The sequence below is a fragment of the Gopherus evgoodei genome, chromosome 5, assembly GCF_007399415.2.
Source record: "Gopherus evgoodei ecotype Sinaloan lineage chromosome 5, rGopEvg1_v1.p, whole genome shotgun sequence".
NCBI lineage: Eukaryota > Metazoa > Chordata > Testudines > Testudinidae > Gopherus > Gopherus evgoodei.
Window position 1 is genome coordinate 86,774,236 of NC_044326.1, and position 18,371 is coordinate 86,792,606.

The following is an 18,371-nucleotide window of genomic DNA, read 5'->3' on the forward strand; positions in this document are numbered from 1 at the left end:
ACACAACCCACAGGCCTCAAAGCAAGCGCTGAATTACCATGTTTCACACAGTAATGTTCAAGCTTTAACATCTCAGCCTTTTTCTTATTTCAAAATACCCAAATCAGGAGGGAACATGGGCTGTTTCTTCGGCTAAATGGCAGGGTTGGACAATCTGCCCCACCTTGTATTTAGCTCACACGCTGGTTATCTTTCCCAGGCCTGAGGAAGAGCTCTGTGAAGCTCGGAAGCTTCTCTCTTCCACCAACAGAAGATGGTCCAATAAAAGATATCACCTCACCCACCTTGTCTCTATCAAAGTATAATTATTTTGTTACCAATACCACTGTTTTAAGAGACTAATCCTGGTCCCAATGAAGTCAACAAGAAAACCAACAACTGCACTAGGATCAGGATCAGATCCTTAATGTGAGATGCTGCTACTGTGCGGTGGGAATTCATGGATCTAAACAGAGTTTGTATTCAAAATGGTGACAGTGGCAACTTCAAACATGCTCAGCAGGCATTCAAGCTATATAAAAATATTTAAATTGAAGATTAATTTCTAATTGGAGAAACTTTTTATGTCTTTTAGTTTGTCAGCATATTCTTCAGTCAGCAAGAACCACACACCCAGTAATTTGTTAACCTTTTTAGTATATCCCTCTAGTTTCATACGTCTTTTAAAAAAAAGAAAAAAGCAGAGTTTCCCCATCTCACCAATAAGCTGAAAAGTACTGCAGAGACGCCGAGTCTCTTGCAGACATTTCTCAGAGTCTGATACAGTTGTGCTGAGTTTGTTTATTAAACTTGCATGTACAGTTATAGTAAGCATCTCTGCTTCCTCACTAACAAATTCACCATGGCAGGAGGCCATGTAATGACAGTGTATTGATAAAAGACAGTTACCTTTTCCATAACTGGTGTTCTTCAAAATGCATTGCTCATGTATATTCCACAATAGGTGTGTGTGCTCGCCACGTGCACTGGTCCCAGAAGTTTTTCTCTTAGCAGTACCTGTAGGGGAGCGCCCTAGCAACTCCTGGAGTGGCACCTCCATGGTGCAGTATAAGGGGCGCTGCACGCTCCCCGCACCTTCAATTCCTTGTGCAGCTCAGGGAGATGGTGTTGAGGACCCACTGGTCTGAGCTCAGCCGTGTCCACTTTGGGAGCTTCATTGAGAGTGGATCCCTGATGAGAACGGGGAGGGCGACCTCGGGCACCCCGTCAAAATCGCCTTTTCCCCGCCTACTTGCCCTTGGAGGACTCAGGCCGAGGGGCAGGCTGAGACTGCCTCTGTAGGCGCCTCTTACAGTCCTGCAACTTTTTATTTTGAATGGGTGGCCTGAGTGGGAGTCTGCTGTGGCTTGAACTTAGGTTTAGCCAGAGTCAGAATATAAAGATCCAGAGTCTGGAGCATCTTGCAGGAGTCTTTCAGCCATTTGTTATGCAAACAGAGCTTTGCCATCAAATGGAAGGTCCTACAAGAAGGCCTGTGCCTTTCTGGACAGCCCAAAGAGCAGGAGCCATGATGCCCTGCTCATGGACACCGTGGAGGCCATGGACTGTGCGGCTGTGTCCACTGCATCTGAAGATGCCTGCAGGGTTGCCCTGACAGCCCCTGTGCCCTCCTCCACCAGCACTTTTAACTCCTTTCTGTCACGCTCCTGGAGGGAATCCTCGAACTTGGGCAGGGAGTCCCACAGATTGAACTCATACCGACCCAGGAGAGCCTGGTGGTTCGCCACCTGTAACTGGAAGCTCGAGGATGAATAAATTTTTCTTCCAAATGAGTCTAGCCTCCTTGAATCTTTATTTTTTGGGGTAGGGGCTAGTTGGCCCTGTTGTCCTCTGTGCTGACCAACTCGACAACCAGGGAGTTAGGAGCAGGGTGGGTGTACAAGTATTCATGCCCATTGGCAGGTACAAAATACTTGCGTTCTGCTCTCTTAGAGATGCGGGCCAGTGAGGCCGGGGTTTGCCACAGGGCATTTGAAATTTTCGCCACTCCTTCGTGGAGAGGCAAGGCCACCCTGCCCGGTGCCAAGGAGGACAGTACATTAAACAGGGAGTCCAAGGGCTCCTCCATCTCCTCTGCCTGGAAGTGGAGGCTTGATGCCACCCTTTTTAAGAGTTCTTGGTGGCCCCTAAAGTCGTCCTGTGGGATGGAGGGAGCAGCAGCCATAATTGCCTCATCCAGGGAGGGCGAGGAGGCTGGAGCAGTACTGTGTGTGTCCACTGGCACCGGAGGGTCTACCACCTGGTTGGTTTCCGGGCATGATGCCGAGGATGTATGTCCCACCGACTCCTTCCTCAGAGGTCTGGAGAGGGAGGCCGATGGTCCTTCTGAGGATCCGGCTACCGAGCGAGCCCCCACTGGGGGCTGCGTCAGGGGACATGGTGTCCACTGGTACCATTGGGCCAGCCATGGGTCCCGATGCCACTGCACCTGCTGTGCCACCAGCGGAGCCGGCTGTTTGGCCTGGCTCGTAGATGGATGACTAAGAAGGCCGAGCAGACATACGACCTGCTGCTGTCCCTGGACTGGGAGGAACAAGCAGCACCAGGAGCAATGCTAACCATGGGACCACGATCCCGACATGGAAGACCAGTACCACCTGTAACAGCTGCTCCACAATAGGCTCCGGAGGGTTAACCTGCGATGGCGAGATGACACCGATTGCCACCTGGGCTATGTAGGCAGTGTCATGGTGGAGTCCTGGAGCGGGACGATGAACAGGAATGACGTCAACATTCATGCCACGACTGGCTGCGATAGCCCCTCCAACACAAGGACCTTTGGCGTCGTCTGCCTCGGTCCCATCGGTGTTCGCTCCTCGAGGCGGAGCAGTGCCGAGAGTCTCGGTCAGATGGAACCCAACCAGATAGCCTTCAGGGCTGGGCATTCAGGGTGATCCACGTGGACTTTGCCCTGAACGGTTGCTACGTGGTGAACAGTGTCAGGAACATTCCTTCAACCAAGACCGGTGCCAAACCAGGGGCAACTGCAGAGATCCCAGTGGAGGTTTGCCTCTGGAGCGTGGGGCTGACATTGGTGGTGCTCCTGGTACCAGCATGGACATAACATACCAGGCCGCCTGCAGGGCCTCCAGTGTAGAGGGCATCTGGACATCCAGGAAGGCCAGCTCCAAATTGGCCGGGCTACGACTCAAATTGAGCGGAGGAGGCCTAGAGGCCAGTGGGGATTGAGGACTGCCCAACATCGATCTAGCCTCTGTCCCAGCTTTACTCCAGTGCCGCGGCTAAGAAAACCTCTTCCTAGCCTTCTTGGCGTGCCCTGTGGATGGGGAGTGGTGCTGATTAGTCAATGGCAAAGAAGGGTCGCCATGCACCGACACCACGCTGCCCGGTGCTGACCTGAAGCGGCGCTTCAGAGCCGGGGTCAGCACCGATTCCATCAGAATAGCCAGGAGCCTAATGTCCCTTTCTCTCTTGGTCCAAGGCTTAAATGACTTGCAAATCTTGCAGTAATCTATGAGATTGGTTTTCCCCAAACAGCATAAACAGTCTGTATGCGGATCACTCACTGGCATAGGTCACCTACAAGTGTCGCACGACTTAAAACCCAGGGCATGCCCCGGCCTGAGCATTCTAGCTAAACTACACTAATTAAACAACTAACTAACTACAGGTACCATACACTGAATGAATAAGCAGTTTGAGGGACGAGTTCCAGCAAAGCTGGGGCAGAGCAGTTCCAAAGCACCTTCACTGGCGGCAAGAAGGAACTGAGGGTGGGGGGAGCAGGCATCACCCCTCATACCGCGCATTGAAGGCGCTACTCCAGGGGTTGCTATGGGTGCTCCCCTATGGGTACTGCTAGAGGAAAAACTTCTGGCACTGGTGCCCGTGGTGAGCATGCACATCTATTGTGGAATACACATGAGCAATCACTCGAAGAAGTCTCATACTAGTACATAACATTCAAGTCTTCATTTTGTTCACTTTAATGTTAAGTGGGCTTTGTGTCTTGATTTCATGCTGCGTCATGTGGACGGATAATTAACTAACTACACTGAGAGAGAGAGGAAGGGACTAAAGTGGAGAGGGCTGCAATACAAACTGAGCACTGACTTGCCTTTTTAGAACTGCACAGCCTTCAAACCACAAGATTTCAAGAAAATGGCCAGGTTTTGAGCTAAATGCCAGGACATGCAAGATACCGTATATTCCATATTGCACTATATGATATTTCTGCATACTGCACGTCCAGCAAGATTTCTTGCTTCTCAGCAGCACAGAGCAGTATGCAAGTATTTACTGCCACTGAACATCAAGGTATTAAAGATTCAAGTACAGTAGCAGTATTTTTCAGTTCACTGAGTGACCTGAGCCTTTAATCCAGATGAATTTAACATTAGAGTGCATTAGCTCATCTCATAAAAGATTTGCTTTAATTCTAGTTCCCTCTCCATTTATCTTATGGTTGCATAATCTTCAGTAGAGGTCATATAGTTTTCCCCAAAGGGGAACTATCTTTTTCTTAAAATGGGTGGTGAGGGGCAGGGGGCAGGAATGGGACTTTAGGCAATTATTCCCCAGTTTCAAATACGTACAAGAATATACTCTCTTCGCCTCCCTACTCCTTTCCATGTCTCAAATGATGAAAAGAAAAAAATAGAAATGTGAAATGGAAAATTACTATAGACTCACACAAGATATACAAAAACACCCATCTGCTGCCAAGATAGACAATATAATTAAAATCTTACCATCATCAAGCTCAAGACACAGATTATATACAGCCAGAGGCCGCTTATTACGCTGCCCTTGTCTTCTCGATTGCCTTGGTGGGACATTTGGAGGAGATACTGACACAGAGATTGGCTCAGGGAAAGTGGAATCAGGCAGGGTTTTGAAGATCTGCAATCAAGAACACAAGAGGTATTAATTATTTACCATGAACAGCAACCGGTGCAATGCAACTATAAACCATTATCATACAACATTTGTTCTGGATTTCATTCAAAGCAGACAAGAGCCAAAAATCCATTCCTTCAAGTTTGGGGAATGTGTTGTGGGTCCTTAAGGATTGCTTTTTAAATAAATACATACGTACAAAATAAAAATAAGCAAAAGCACTGTCTACACATTAACCAGGCAGCAGATCAGTTAATCCAAAGACTAAATATGTGCAGCCATGCTTGCCAGCTAGGGGAAAACAATGAATTAACTCTATGAACCACTATCCAGAAAAGTAAATTTCACTTAGGGCCTGTAATTTTGCCAGAATAGCCATATTAATTTTCAAAATTTACGACAAAGTCATACTCTCATATTAACCCCTAAAAAATAGCATGGTCTTGGAGGGAGAGTGTGTGGCGAAGTTGCTGTGAGGGAGGCAGGAGTGGCATACTGTACTGGAACTTTTTCAATTAGCCATTAAATAATGAGTCCGCATACTTTTACTAACAATGATAATACCCACAAAGACACACACAAGAGATTACATTTCCTTTAGTCATTTTATCTTTTGATTCATGACCTCCAGAACATTAAAATCCAACATAAAGCATCATGTCATTTCTCTTTGGGTAAAGCAGCAATACACGTATGTTCAAGTTTCCTGCATTTTTTACTAGTCCATGATGCTGATTTATTTATAAAAGCTGCTCAATATGCCTATATAGCATTTAATAGCAGCCCTTCACATTTGATCATGGCAAATTCATGTAAGCAAGTTAGCATACTACAGATTTCTCTGAAGACAACAGCCATGAGACAGTAAACATGCACATAGCTTTACAAAAATGAAGTATTGTGTTTCCTTTACACCATATAGCAGCACAGCATAATGGTATAACAAGAAACAACATAATTAAATAGTGTATGGTGTTTCTGTGTTATACAGAGACAAACATTTTGTATATTACAGCAAGAGGTTATAAAGAAGGAGTTCACAATAAGCATTCAGAGAAAAAACCTTTTATGAAGCAGAAATTTAAGAAGTTGAAAGTAAAGAGACTCCCAGGTAGCACATTTCAGGATAATTACAACATGCCTTACGTGTGTGTAAGGCACAAAGCTAAAAGCCAAGCGATTAAACACATGAGAAGTGCAGTAGTCACTCAGATAAACCACTCAGTGCACGATGTTCTTTGAATTAAAAGAAACTCTTACATGGAATCTTTTGCTGGCCTGATTATCCTGAGTATCGCATGTATATGAATTAGACTGTACAGCACAGATATTCAAGGCAAGAGCCCACATTCACACTGATCTCTCTGGCATCAATTTAGGTTTATCTACTTCCAAGGAGAGGTGGCTGCAATGATGCAAAATGGTCAGAACCACCCTTCTGACTTGGAAGGAAGCACAGGGCATCCAAAGGAAAGCAATGTTGGAAACACTGTCTGACTTCTCTGAAATGCAAAGTGGCATAATTTAAACCTCCCCATACCAGCTTTACAGAATCTGTCTCCTTCTTTTACATACCTATACATACTGTAAGAGACTAAAAACACTGTGTACAATTGCAATTACAGCTCTATAAATGCACAAAATAATTTACATGTAGAAAAGAAAACTATCTGTGTATTCCCTGTATAGATCGTTCCTTGTGTAGATGCAATATCTCGTGGGCCACTCACAAAGCTCTAATTGTGCTCAGAGTTCTAAAGCCGTTTCTTAAAATATGATGCAATGCATAGTATAATAAAATATAATGTGTGCACACAAGGCATTTGGCTAACAGTACCATACTGCCCTCTTATGTGTAAATACAACAAAGCTGAATTAAACAAGTTTATGGATAAATATTTGTTTCTCAAAAATTAAAGAGAATGCTTTGAACTTCTAACGCCATTATCTCCATGGGCTGATTGTTGCATTTGTGCTCTCTGATAAATAGTAAGCCATCTAGACGTTTTTTAAAGGATTCAGTGTCTTACATACTACATTACATTCCACAAGCGTGGGTTTGTTTAGCCGTATCTACATATCTCAGTTCAAACTTGATGCTCTGGGTGTGAAGAGCAGGCTTTCTCCAGGAGTGCTGCAAGAGATCAACCTGCTTGTATGTGTTAGGTTGACTTTGCAAGAGCTGTACTAAATTTTCTCTATTTTGATCCTCCACAAATATTTCAGTATGTCTCTGTAAAATTACTGGACTAAGAGACCAAATAAGTTAAAAAAAACAAAACAGAAACTATAAGCAAACTATTAAAGAAAACCTCATTCAATGAAACACTGAGCTAAACACATGCACTATGTTAATGAAATGGATACAGGAAGTGAACCCACCCATAACTGCAGCTTAATTAGCAGCGGTAATGGAAAAAATAGTTTAAGAACTGGGGGAGCAGAGCAACACATGAAGTGGTCACATAGTGATTCTCTGCTGCAAACTGTCATTTTGTGATCCATTTACAAAACAATTGCCCCTGACGTGCATGTGCACACAAAACAAACAAGACAAACACCAATTCAAGTCTTCTCCTTTACTTCTAGGATCCCTGAAAAGCTCGGTTTCATCCTCTGGCTGGAATCGGCCATGCTAAATGCGAACTCCTTCATGAAGGTGTCATCATCTGCCTTACGACATAGGAAAGTGCTGTAAGGCTAAATAACTTGTTTTAAAAGTACTTAGCTAGTGAAGTGGCAAAATTATTCACTGCTACTTCATAATGGCATCATGCAATTTAAGTAACCATCTCAAGGCCAGCTCAAGCAAATCTGGTCTCACTTATGAAGGCGTACAGTTGGGCATCAAGCCACAACCCCGTCAACTTCCTTCATCCGCCTCCCCAAGTTGCTCAGGCCAAGTCATAAGAGAGATTTTATTTCTGGGGTATGGAAGGTCAATAGGGAACTTTTCCAGAAAAGGTGTATTTTTAATCTAGGGAACAGAAATTAATTCTAGAGAGCTCTTGGACAGCACAATGCAGCTTGTATCCCCTACACTCAGGAATTACAGCATGAGTACAAGTAACACAATTTCAGTGTTTCCCTGGTCTTATGCAATATGGTGTTTTCTGCCAAATTTCAAATCACCTCCATCCTCAGTGCTGAGGGAAAGGTTTAGAAATTTCCAAGAGTTCTCCAATCTGCAAAAAAACAGTCAGTTGGATATAGAGTGGAGAAATCCAAACTCTTGACCATCAGCAACATAGCAATTCACACTTAACCATGGGCCCAATCCTCCAAACACTGCTGTGCTCTGTGCTTCCTGGTATGAGTAGTCCTGCAGGACTCCATTTGACAAATTCACAGCATTAAGTTTTGCAGAATCAGACTCTATATATGCTAAAATGTTACTGTATGTATGTTAGGGACTATTTAGTATAAGAGCCGCACAAAACTAAGTTCTGTCCTAATGTACTGTACTGGAACATGTGTTTTGGGGTCCATCTTTCCTCTTTTCATGTAGGCCAAAAACTCAAGCTTTTTTTTAAGTCATTTCCTCTTTTTATTAGACAAATGTGATATATAATGTAACCTTCATAACTAGATCTGTCTTTCCTATGACTGCAATCTGTCTCTGCAGGCCAAAGTTGCAGCTCACACCATACTTTCTCGGAGTCAGTGTTTGAGAAACAATCAGAACGGCCAAACTCTACCACTGAAGGTGCACATGTGGCTGTCATTGACTTCCCTTTTCTCACTTTCCCCAGGGTCCTGTAACTGACTTCACCTTTCCTTGTATGCAGTGCTGGTGTAGCCATGTTGGTCCCAGGTTATTAGAGAGACAAGGTTGGTCAGGTAATATTTTTTATTGGACCAATTTTTGTTGGTGATAGCTCTGTGTGGCTCAAAAGCTTGTCTCTCACACCAACAGAAGTTGGTCCAAGATATTACTTCACCTTTCCAAAAGAGAAATTCCTTTCATAGTGTCTTAACTGATACTTGGCTGCTAATATTAAGATCTATTGGGAATTAGAATAAAGTTTGGTATAGCTAAACTGTGAGGTAAGGGGATGTGTTAAATTAAATTCACCTTTGTTTTTCATCAGTCATTTAGATATCACTGGAAGTCTGCTAAATGCTTTATAGGCAACACCAGGTCCCTGCCCTGAAAAGCTTACAATCTAAAATAGGTAATGTATAGACAGAAGATGGGATGCATCAAGACATATGAGTGATAAGTGAAGTTTAGCATGTATGATCAGTTGTACAGTGTGGTATTTTACAAACCCTTCTTTGAGGCTTTGACTCAAAGGACAGTGAGGAGGCATAACTGACCAGGTCTCCACGGTTATTCTAGGTTCATCGAGTCACATAGTACAGCTCCTGTAATTATATCTAACAGAATGGAATCCCATCCCAAGCAAGCCACCAACATCAAAGCAGAGCTAGGATAACATGATTCATAAAAATCATTATCCCTCTGTTACTCCACAGGAGTCTCCCTTCAAATAAAAGGTAATTGCTCACATGGATTCCAGAAGTAATGACAGCCCAGAGATTAGTTTGTATGAACACAATTACTGGGGTGAACTCTGGCCACTAAATTATCTAGTTTTAGTAGGGATAAAAACCTATTACTCAAACTTCAAGAGCATAGGGAGATTACAGTCACATGACATGATGTATACATGTGAGGCTGTGGTCAAACAGTGCTGGATTTACAGTAGAATACCAACACTCTGAAATTTACCTCCCACTATTGTTAGCATCACTCATCTCCTAGTGTCATTTTATCAGCATTAAACCAGTCTGTGCCAGACACTGAAGCTACCAATATATATGATTTAAACAGGTATGTACCTAATCTCTCTGTCCACCAAGACTCTGAGCACCAACACAATTATATCAGGCAATAATCAAAAACTACTCTCAGTTCCTCCTTAATATACGGATAAAGTATGAGAGAAAGTTTTACTTTTAAGAGGTTGTTTTAATTTGCTTTTAATGTAGGGATTATTTACATACTCATCCTGTTGCTGGGTCAGTCTTCAGGACTACTGTAGAAAAGCTAGAGGAAAGAGATATGCCTCTTATGGTGGGCTTTTTAAACACTGAGATGCTTGACTGATTTCTTTCTGTTCTGTAGTACAGAAAATGTACATTACTGAACTAAGCAAACCACTAACGATCTTGGATACAAACCACAACTAACAAATCAGTCTTGAGAACTACAGTGCTAAGACCGTTCCTGTACTGCAGTTATTCAGATTTCTAACCATAGATCCCATAAGGTTTCCAGATACATTTCTTGGAGTAAGAAGCCAAATTCAACATGTTCCTTCAACTGTATTCCATTAGCACAGTGGTCTCCAACCTTTTTACGCCCAAGATCGCTTTTTGAATTTAATGGCAACCTAGGATCTGCCCTGCCCCTTCCCTGAACCCTGCCCTCCGCTCACTCCATTCCTCCCCTCCCCGTTGCTTACTCTCCTTCACCCTCACTCACTGGGCAGGGGTTTGGGAAGGGCTGCGGGCTCTGGGCTGGGGCTGAGGGGTTTGCAGCTTGGGAGGGAGCTACAGACTGAGCCTGGGGCAGGAGGTTGGGGGGCAGGAGTGGGTGAGAGGTGTAAACTCCGGGAGGGAGTTGGGGTGCAGGAGGGGGCTTTGGGCTGTGGCAGAGTGTTGGAGTGAAGGAAGGGGTGCAGGCTCTCGGAGGGAGTTTGGGTGCAGGAGGGGGCTTCAGGCTGTGGCAGTATTAGGTTGCAGGAAGGGGTACGGGGTGCTGGCTCTGGGAGGGGGGTCAGAGATGGGGTGCAGGCTCTGGGCTGGAGGTGCTTATCTCAGGCAGCTCTCAGTTGAACGCGCAGCAGGGCTAAGGCAGGCTCCCTGATTGCCTGGGCCCCTCGCCACCCCCAGAAGGGGCTAATGTGCCCCTCCAACTCCTGATAGGGGCACGTGGCTCCACACGCTGCCCCTCTCTGCAGGCACCACCCCTGTAGCTCCTATTGGCCACAGTTCCCCATTTCCAGCCAATGGGAGTTGCAGGAGCAGTGCTTGCAGGCAGGAGCAGCATGCAGAGACCCCTGCACGCCCCTCCCCTGCCCCGAGCGCATGCTGGTCACTTCCGGAAGCAGCATGGCACCGTGGCAGGCAGAAAGCCTGCCTTAGCAGCAGCCCCGCCACACCACCAATGATCATGATCGACTGGGAGATTCTCCAGAATCGACCAATCATGATCGACCGGTTGGTGACCACTGCACAAGCAGAGATGCCACATGGCAACAGAAAAAACATTTTGCTGCACTCCCCAAACTGAACAACAGATGGTGTTAGAGATGATACCAGATTAATGCTAACTCCTCTCTCATTCATTCTGTTTCCAGATTCCCAACTCTTACTAGAGCGCTTGCTCCTGGGGCCCACAAAACCTACAGCCAAGGAAGCCCCTAATTCAGCTGGGGTAATTCATAATTTTTTCAGCCATGAATTACATGTGGAATTGTGGATTCTGCTGCTATATGAGGACACCAATCTAGTAAATCTAGTCTCTCTCATCTCAGAAAAAGATAATTAAATGAACTTCAGTATGTTTACTAGGAGCCATTCTAGCCATCACACCATCTTTCTTATTTGGACCACTGTGGCAGTGACGATTTCATCCAAAATCAGTGGAACAGAAACAGTAAGTAGAAAAACTGGGTAAGATGAAAATAAGAGAGAATATGGGGAAATTTGGCCGTAAGATTGTAGAGGAGGAGAATCTTAAAAGAAAATCTCCAAGATCTGAAAGTTGTCCCTGGATTTTGTCATGTATACAAGCAAGAATCACAAATCTGTAATTTGACATCTAATCCCTTTTACAGGATGCTGGAACAGTAGGGTCACTTGGGGTCCTGGACTGGTGGCTCTCTGCCACCAGGATAATGATCTCTGTTATAATATTATATTTGGAGCTCCTCAAGACATTCAGTGCAATAACACAAGTTTGTATCTAGTAATTTCCCTTCAGTACACAGGTGCACTACAATTGGTAAATAAAAGGAAAAAGGACACACATTCATTTCAAGTGATCTTTATTGAACAACAGTTCTCCATCTAGGCCAAGTGTACTACTCTGCCCATGTGCCCTACATGCCAACTGCTCCCTCCCTGCCTTTCCAATGTATAGAGGCCTAAGAATATGTTACACAGTAAAGACTCAAGTACTCAAGGGTAACCTAATCATCCCCACAAATTCTTCTTTGCTGGCTCGGCTTTTGTTGGACATGGTGATAAGATAACTGGGTTTATACTGAGCAACCTGTACAAAAGCAAAAAATACTTATTAGAAACATACCAGTGCTCAGGATAAAAGGCAAATTATGTTACTGGTTCAGAATATGAACTTACTCTGCTGGAATCTACACCCAGTTTATCCCTTGAGGCAATGAAGACGGTGGATCATTTTTCTGCAATCTAAAGCAACAAAGCATGCATGGTAAGTCAATGTTTTAGCGTAGATGGAGAAGCAAAAAGCACGTTAGGGTGTGCAAGGTGAAATATATGGAGATAATGCTATGTACCTTTGATAAATTCTTCCACGGAAAGGACAACTCAAGCTTCAAAGTAACATTCTGGACACAATCATGGTTCATAATTCTAACAACAATGATAAAAAAATTCAGTATCATATCAACTGCTAAACATTATTTATTAGCAAAAAACATTGCTTTGGAAATTATAGTACTGTATAACTAATGTAAAAGATTAACATTTAGCAGGACAGGCCAAAAATGTTATTTTAAAATCACATCTCTTCACCAAAGTTATTGTTCTAGGAGATTGCTAAAACTAAACATTTAAAATATTTTTTCCATAATATATACTTTTTATTTTTTGCATTTCATTACATTTGGAGGACAATAGATCAGTTTCACGTTTGTATTTACCCCAGCGTCTAGATGTTTCACCTTCTGGATCTTATTTCCAGAATTTGATATGTGTAATGAACACTGGTAGGAAATATTTGTACCCAAACAAAACTTTTTTTTATTTTAATATGGTTAATTTGATTAAAAGAGTTCTATTGATATTAAATCTGTACAACTTTTAAAAAAGGTTTTTCACCAAAACCTGAATTATGTGACTGTCCAATAAAATTTAGCAATAATTTAATTGCAATTGTAAAGTTGCTTACCTCCCCAGGGTCACCCCTCTGTGGTCCAGATACAAGTAGGCCAGCTTCTCTAACATACAGTCCAGAAGCCATTAGTCATGTGATTTTCCATGCATTGGCTTCCATGGGATTGCACAAAATGTGCACCTCTGGACTTTGATGCTTGAATCTCATTGCAACACAACGTATGTGATTATACGGTATCCATAATTCTTAAGTCTGAAAAAAATTTCTGATCAATGCAACCAAGTGGACTGCCTGAAGAGTCAATAGGTAAAAAGTCATAACTAGAGTGGAACAGGAACCATCATTGGCCGATGTAGCCTATAGGTATAAGTATTTACTAGGTAATGCATAGGTATAAGCAAAGGCAGTAATGCAATGAGCCTCAAAGGCTTGTAAAACAATAGCCTAGCTAAACTAATCAAGGCATAAGGCCCAAAAAAGTCCTAGCATAAGTAGCTAACCAAGAGTAACCGTAAATCATAAGATATCGTAATATAGAATGCTGAATGACAAAGCTGCTGGTAGGTAACTACAAGATGCTAGTTTATACCCACTTGGAATATTTTAAGTTAGTGACATCAGCTGATGTCTGACCACCAGTGTGCCACGGTAACTAACTAATGCAGTGGTTCTTAACCTGGGGTGCACGCATCCCCTGGGTGTGTGAGACATGCCAGATGTTTTTAGAAGGTAAAGCATCAAAAACACAAATTAAGCACAGGCACATAAGTACAACTACTATGTTTCATCAAACCTATGTATTTATTAACATTATACATTTTTTAATGATTATTGTGTTAAATTTTAACTGCAAAATTAAAATAAATATATAATTCTCTCTCTTTCATTCTATAGTTATGATATATCTAGGTTTAAAGAACTGACCTAATGATTTTTGATAAGGGGTGCGAGAACATATTTTTGAGAACCAAAGAGGTACAGGCTGCAGCAAAGGTTAAGAACCACTGAACTGATGTATATACTAATAAGACTGAGGTACAAGGATTAATAACCTGTGGGAGAAGGGCATCCCAACATGAGTTAGGGAGAGAAACTATAAATAAAGAAAAGGGAGTGAAACTTCTACAGAATATGCATTAGAGTTAGTGGTGTTAAAATAACATATTATAAAACCTAAATCCCAGCCTGTGTGCCTTTGGAGATGCCAGGAGGAAAACCAGTGGTGGTATTGATGAGGAAGGACATGAGGAGAAGGAAGATCATGACTAACATTTTATCTTTAGTAATGAGAGTGAGTATGCTTAGATCTCCAAAATGAAACACAGGCATCTGTGAAAAATTATACATGAAGAATACAGGCAACATTCAATCTATCCATCAAAGTTTTAGTTGTATGAAACATGGGAATGAAATAGTTTAAAGCATGATCTTTGAGAGTGGAGTTATATGTAACAGGTCTTGAATAGCATAGTAAGAATCCTGCTATTATTTTTCCTTCCATGCAACAAAAAGGATTTGTATCTTTAATTCAATTTGTAGTTTGCAACTACAGAACTCCTTCACAAACAAATGTATCTTGTGCTCCCCAGTCTATTTGTAATATGCTCGCAAGTGCTTTGGGGCAGGGATCATGTTTTAATTACGTTGTGCATAACACCTACCACAATAAGGCTCTGATCCTTGACTGATGACAGATGGCATGACCACAATACAAATAAACAACTGTTGCAACCAAAGGAATACATATTGACTTTGCTAGGTGGGAAATGCTGCTAAAATGGATCATACACATGATTCTAAAGACATCTTCAATAAAGCAAAAGTGGGTTAGAATTCATGAAGAACATAGGCAGAAACACTGGGCTAAATTAGGTACTCACACCCACTTGGCTGAGGGCTGGTCTTCCCTATGGGGAAATAGACGCTGCTGCAATCGATACAGCAGGGGTTGATTTAGTGGGTCTAGTGAAGACACGCTAAAATACGACCACAGTGCACTCTCCAGTTAACCCCAGTGCTCCAGCTCCCCAAGAAGAGTAAGGCAAGTCAACTGGAGAGTGTCTCCTGTCAACACAGTGCAGGGAATACGCTTGGGTAAGTCGACCTAAGCTTAATCGATTCCAGCTATGTTATTCATGTAACTGGAGTAGCATAATATAGGTCGACTTACCCAACTAGTGAAGATAAGCCCTAAGACTGGACAGATTGTAATTTAGATCAGTTTAGACAACAGAGAACAACAAGATAAAATCTTGTAAATTCTGCACTTTATTTATGAAAGGAAGCTGCAGCAGAGGATAATTCCAGGGAATGCTCAATCTATGGAAGGTTTTAATTTTTTTCACATCTTCAAAAATGCTGTGATTACATTTTCTCAGAGCATTTTCTGGCAAAGTTTCCTGACTTGGTATTTCCTTTTATTACCAAATACATTTAGCAGCATTCCTTCTGGAGCCCTCCAAAGTTATCTCCTTAGGCTAAACACACTGAAGTCAGTACCTTAAGAGGCTCTGCCATCTAGCCCCAAAGAGAGTATTAGTCATCTGAATTCCACTTACTATTCTCATTTCTGTTTGCCTGCTTAGGAATTTTGTCAATGCTGCATTTTGTTAAAAAGAACAGAAGTCTACTCCATTTGGAAGTTTTATATGGAGTTGAAAGAAGTATTCCACAGTAATCTATTGTATGTGAAAACATAGAAAGAAGAATTGTCCACTTGCATGCAGTGCATGTGTACACGGATGTATTTGTAGTCCATGTTTTGATAGGTTGCTTTCAGACTTTGAGAACATTTTTTTTTAAACACTGATCTGACGATTTACACAATTTTTATTTTCTTGGAGCCATGTACAACAATACCTTGAACCATGCTCTGTTCTTTTTGATCTCAGCAGCTGTTGCACAATTGGAACAAGATCACATACACAGCCTCCTCTCTATTATAAGCTACTTTTTAAGACACACAAAACAAGATTTTTTTTAAAAAAAGAATGCACTGATTTGTTTTCAATGAATTGCTACATCACGAGGCTGCCTTCGGAGGCTGCTTTCCACCAGGATCCCCCTGTACAACAACTATCTAGTGGGACCCATCTCCATAGGATGACGAAAGGACTTTAAAAACCCAGCCACTCCCTGCCCAGTCTAGAAGACTCCTTGCTAAGTTGCCCTCCACCAGGGCACAGCATAGATTTTTTTTTTTGGTTGCTTTTCAGAGTCTCGATCTAGCAAAGCTTGTAAGCACATGTATAGTCCCACTGATGTCACTGATTACTCATGTGCCTAACACTAAGCATAAGCTTAAGTGCTTTCATGGATTAAAATCAAAGTATTGCTGTAAAACCTTCCCTAACCAGAAGCAGGGCACATGAGCATATGCCAGAACAAGAAGCATTCAGAATGGGCTGTTTCAAGAAGCTCTGCCATGTTTTATGCTATATCTTGGTCCACCATCCCAATCTTCATGGCAAAGGGGACTTGGGGTAGTACATCAAGTTTTCCAACATTAAGACAGGTCTGTTAAGTCTAAGGCTATGTCCTCACTACCCACTGTATCGTCTCATCTAGACGCGATATACCGATCCCCAAACACACTTATATCGATTCCGGAACTCCACCAACCCGAACGGAGTTGCGAAGTCGACATGGGGAGCCGCGGACATCGATCCCTCGCAGTGAGGACGGTGAGTAATTCGATCTTAGATACTTCGACTTCAGATACGTTATTCACGTAGCTGAAGTTGCGTATCTGAGATCGATTTTCCCCCGCAGTGTAGACCAGGCCTAAGGTTCCCTCCATCCCCTTCTTTGAGGATCCGCTTACACATTCCTCCTTGAAGACTAGTGAGGGAGGAAAGCTTTGCCTTCAGAGATGGCTTTACCAGCCTGTCCTAGAGGTCTTGAGCACTCTGCAGCAACAGTGCCCTGACAACAGAAATTAGAAGTGTTGCTAAGCATGCTGCTTTGTGGCCACACCTTACAAACTCTGCAGTCTTGAGCAGACCTTCACCTCTCTGCTTCTGTTCTCCCATCTGTAAGAAAGGGCTATTTCCCTGACCTCTGTTATGACTATTGTGAGGATTAGTGTCTGTAGAATGCTTAAGACAAAAGAGTACTAAGTTTTATTTTCTGAAATAATTACTAGCTTGACAGATAAAAATATTAAACTACTACTCTATATTAAACTACCTTTTAATTTTAAATACAAATACTGTGGCATGTCTACTTCAAAACTAAATGATGAAAATACATTCAAATATTGGTACTTCACTTTAATGAGTTCCCCATATGAACAGACTACAATACCAGATATAAAGATACATTTTAAGCTACATAAAATTCAGTTAACTACCCTTAACATTTATAAAGCCGAAGAAGGAAAAAGAATGAATACATTCTTCACTCTTCCAACAGCAATTAACATATATTTTAAAAACGAACATTTCTGGATGGTTTTTGCCTATGGATTTAAATTTTCTGAATTCTTTGGAGGGGTCTCATTCTTTTTTTACTCCTCTTTTCCTCTTTGCTCTCTTTCCTTAGCAGACTCTGGTTTCCTTCTTTCTTTATGAGACTCTTGTCTGGCCCTTCTTTCAATTTTTTTCCTTTGTAATCTTCATTTTCTCCTGTTTTTGCCATTTCTTCTTGCTATTTTGTCCTCCCCTCACTGTTCCCCCATTCTCTTCTCACTGAGACCTTTCCTCTTTTCTAGCATTTTTCCCCTGTCGTATTTTCTTTTTCACACTTTTTTTTTCTTTTTTAATTTCAGCTTTTTTCTTTTAATGGAAGCTTATTTTGGGGTTGAGGAACCAAAATGCTCCACATTAAGGTATGCCTCAATGGCACACAAGTAACACTTTTGGATGGTGATGGTTACACTAATTTCACTGAACAGTCTTTCCAATGACAGGCCAAAACATTATGCTGCTTGGTGACAAGGACGTGTACTCTCTTCATGTTACCAGGCAACAGAAGAACAGTCTTCTTGAGTGTAGGTTCTTATACCTCCAATGGCACTCAGGAGCAGAGACCACTAGGCAGCTATTGCTAGGAACTGCTGGCCAGTGCAACTCTTGGGGAAAAAGTCAAATAATAGTCTTTAACCCACCAAGAGAAATAGAAAGAGACACATCAAGGCCTCTTTCATGAAAGGTTGATATTATTATTGGTCATGTTTACTACAGTAGTACCCAAAGACCAAGCAAAGAACAGAGCACTACTGTGCAAGGCACTGTGCAAATCAAAACTAGTAGATGGTTCTTGCCCTGAAGAGCTTACAATCTAAACAGACAAAACAGGCACAGCGTGGGGTACAGGGTATGTGTTACAAGCAGAGTGAACAATGTGATGGCAGAAAACCTCATGTTAGTTCCATGATTTTTGGGAGATGGCAATCAGATAAATG

At 42.4% G+C, this 18,371-nt stretch overlaps 1 protein-coding gene and 1 long non-coding RNA gene across 2 annotated transcripts in view; both read right to left on the minus strand.

The window, feature by feature from the left end:
• Positions 1-18,371, minus strand: part of ARHGAP10 (Rho GTPase activating protein 10) — a 249,465-nt gene that overhangs the window by 52,115 nt on the left and 178,979 nt on the right. The window contains exon 19 of the mRNA XM_030564158.1: positions 4,713-4,863. Within this exon, the coding sequence (XP_030420018.1) occupies positions 4,713-4,863 (151 nt within the window). The remainder of the gene's footprint in view (positions 1-4,712; positions 4,864-18,371) is intronic.
• LOC115652296 lies at positions 11,985-13,536 on the minus strand. Its single transcript, XR_004000596.1, has 4 exons — positions 13,022-13,536; positions 12,408-12,483; positions 12,235-12,300; positions 11,985-12,145 (listed from the first exon to the last, which is right to left on the minus strand). It is a non-coding gene; the product is annotated as an uncharacterized LOC115652296 (long non-coding RNA).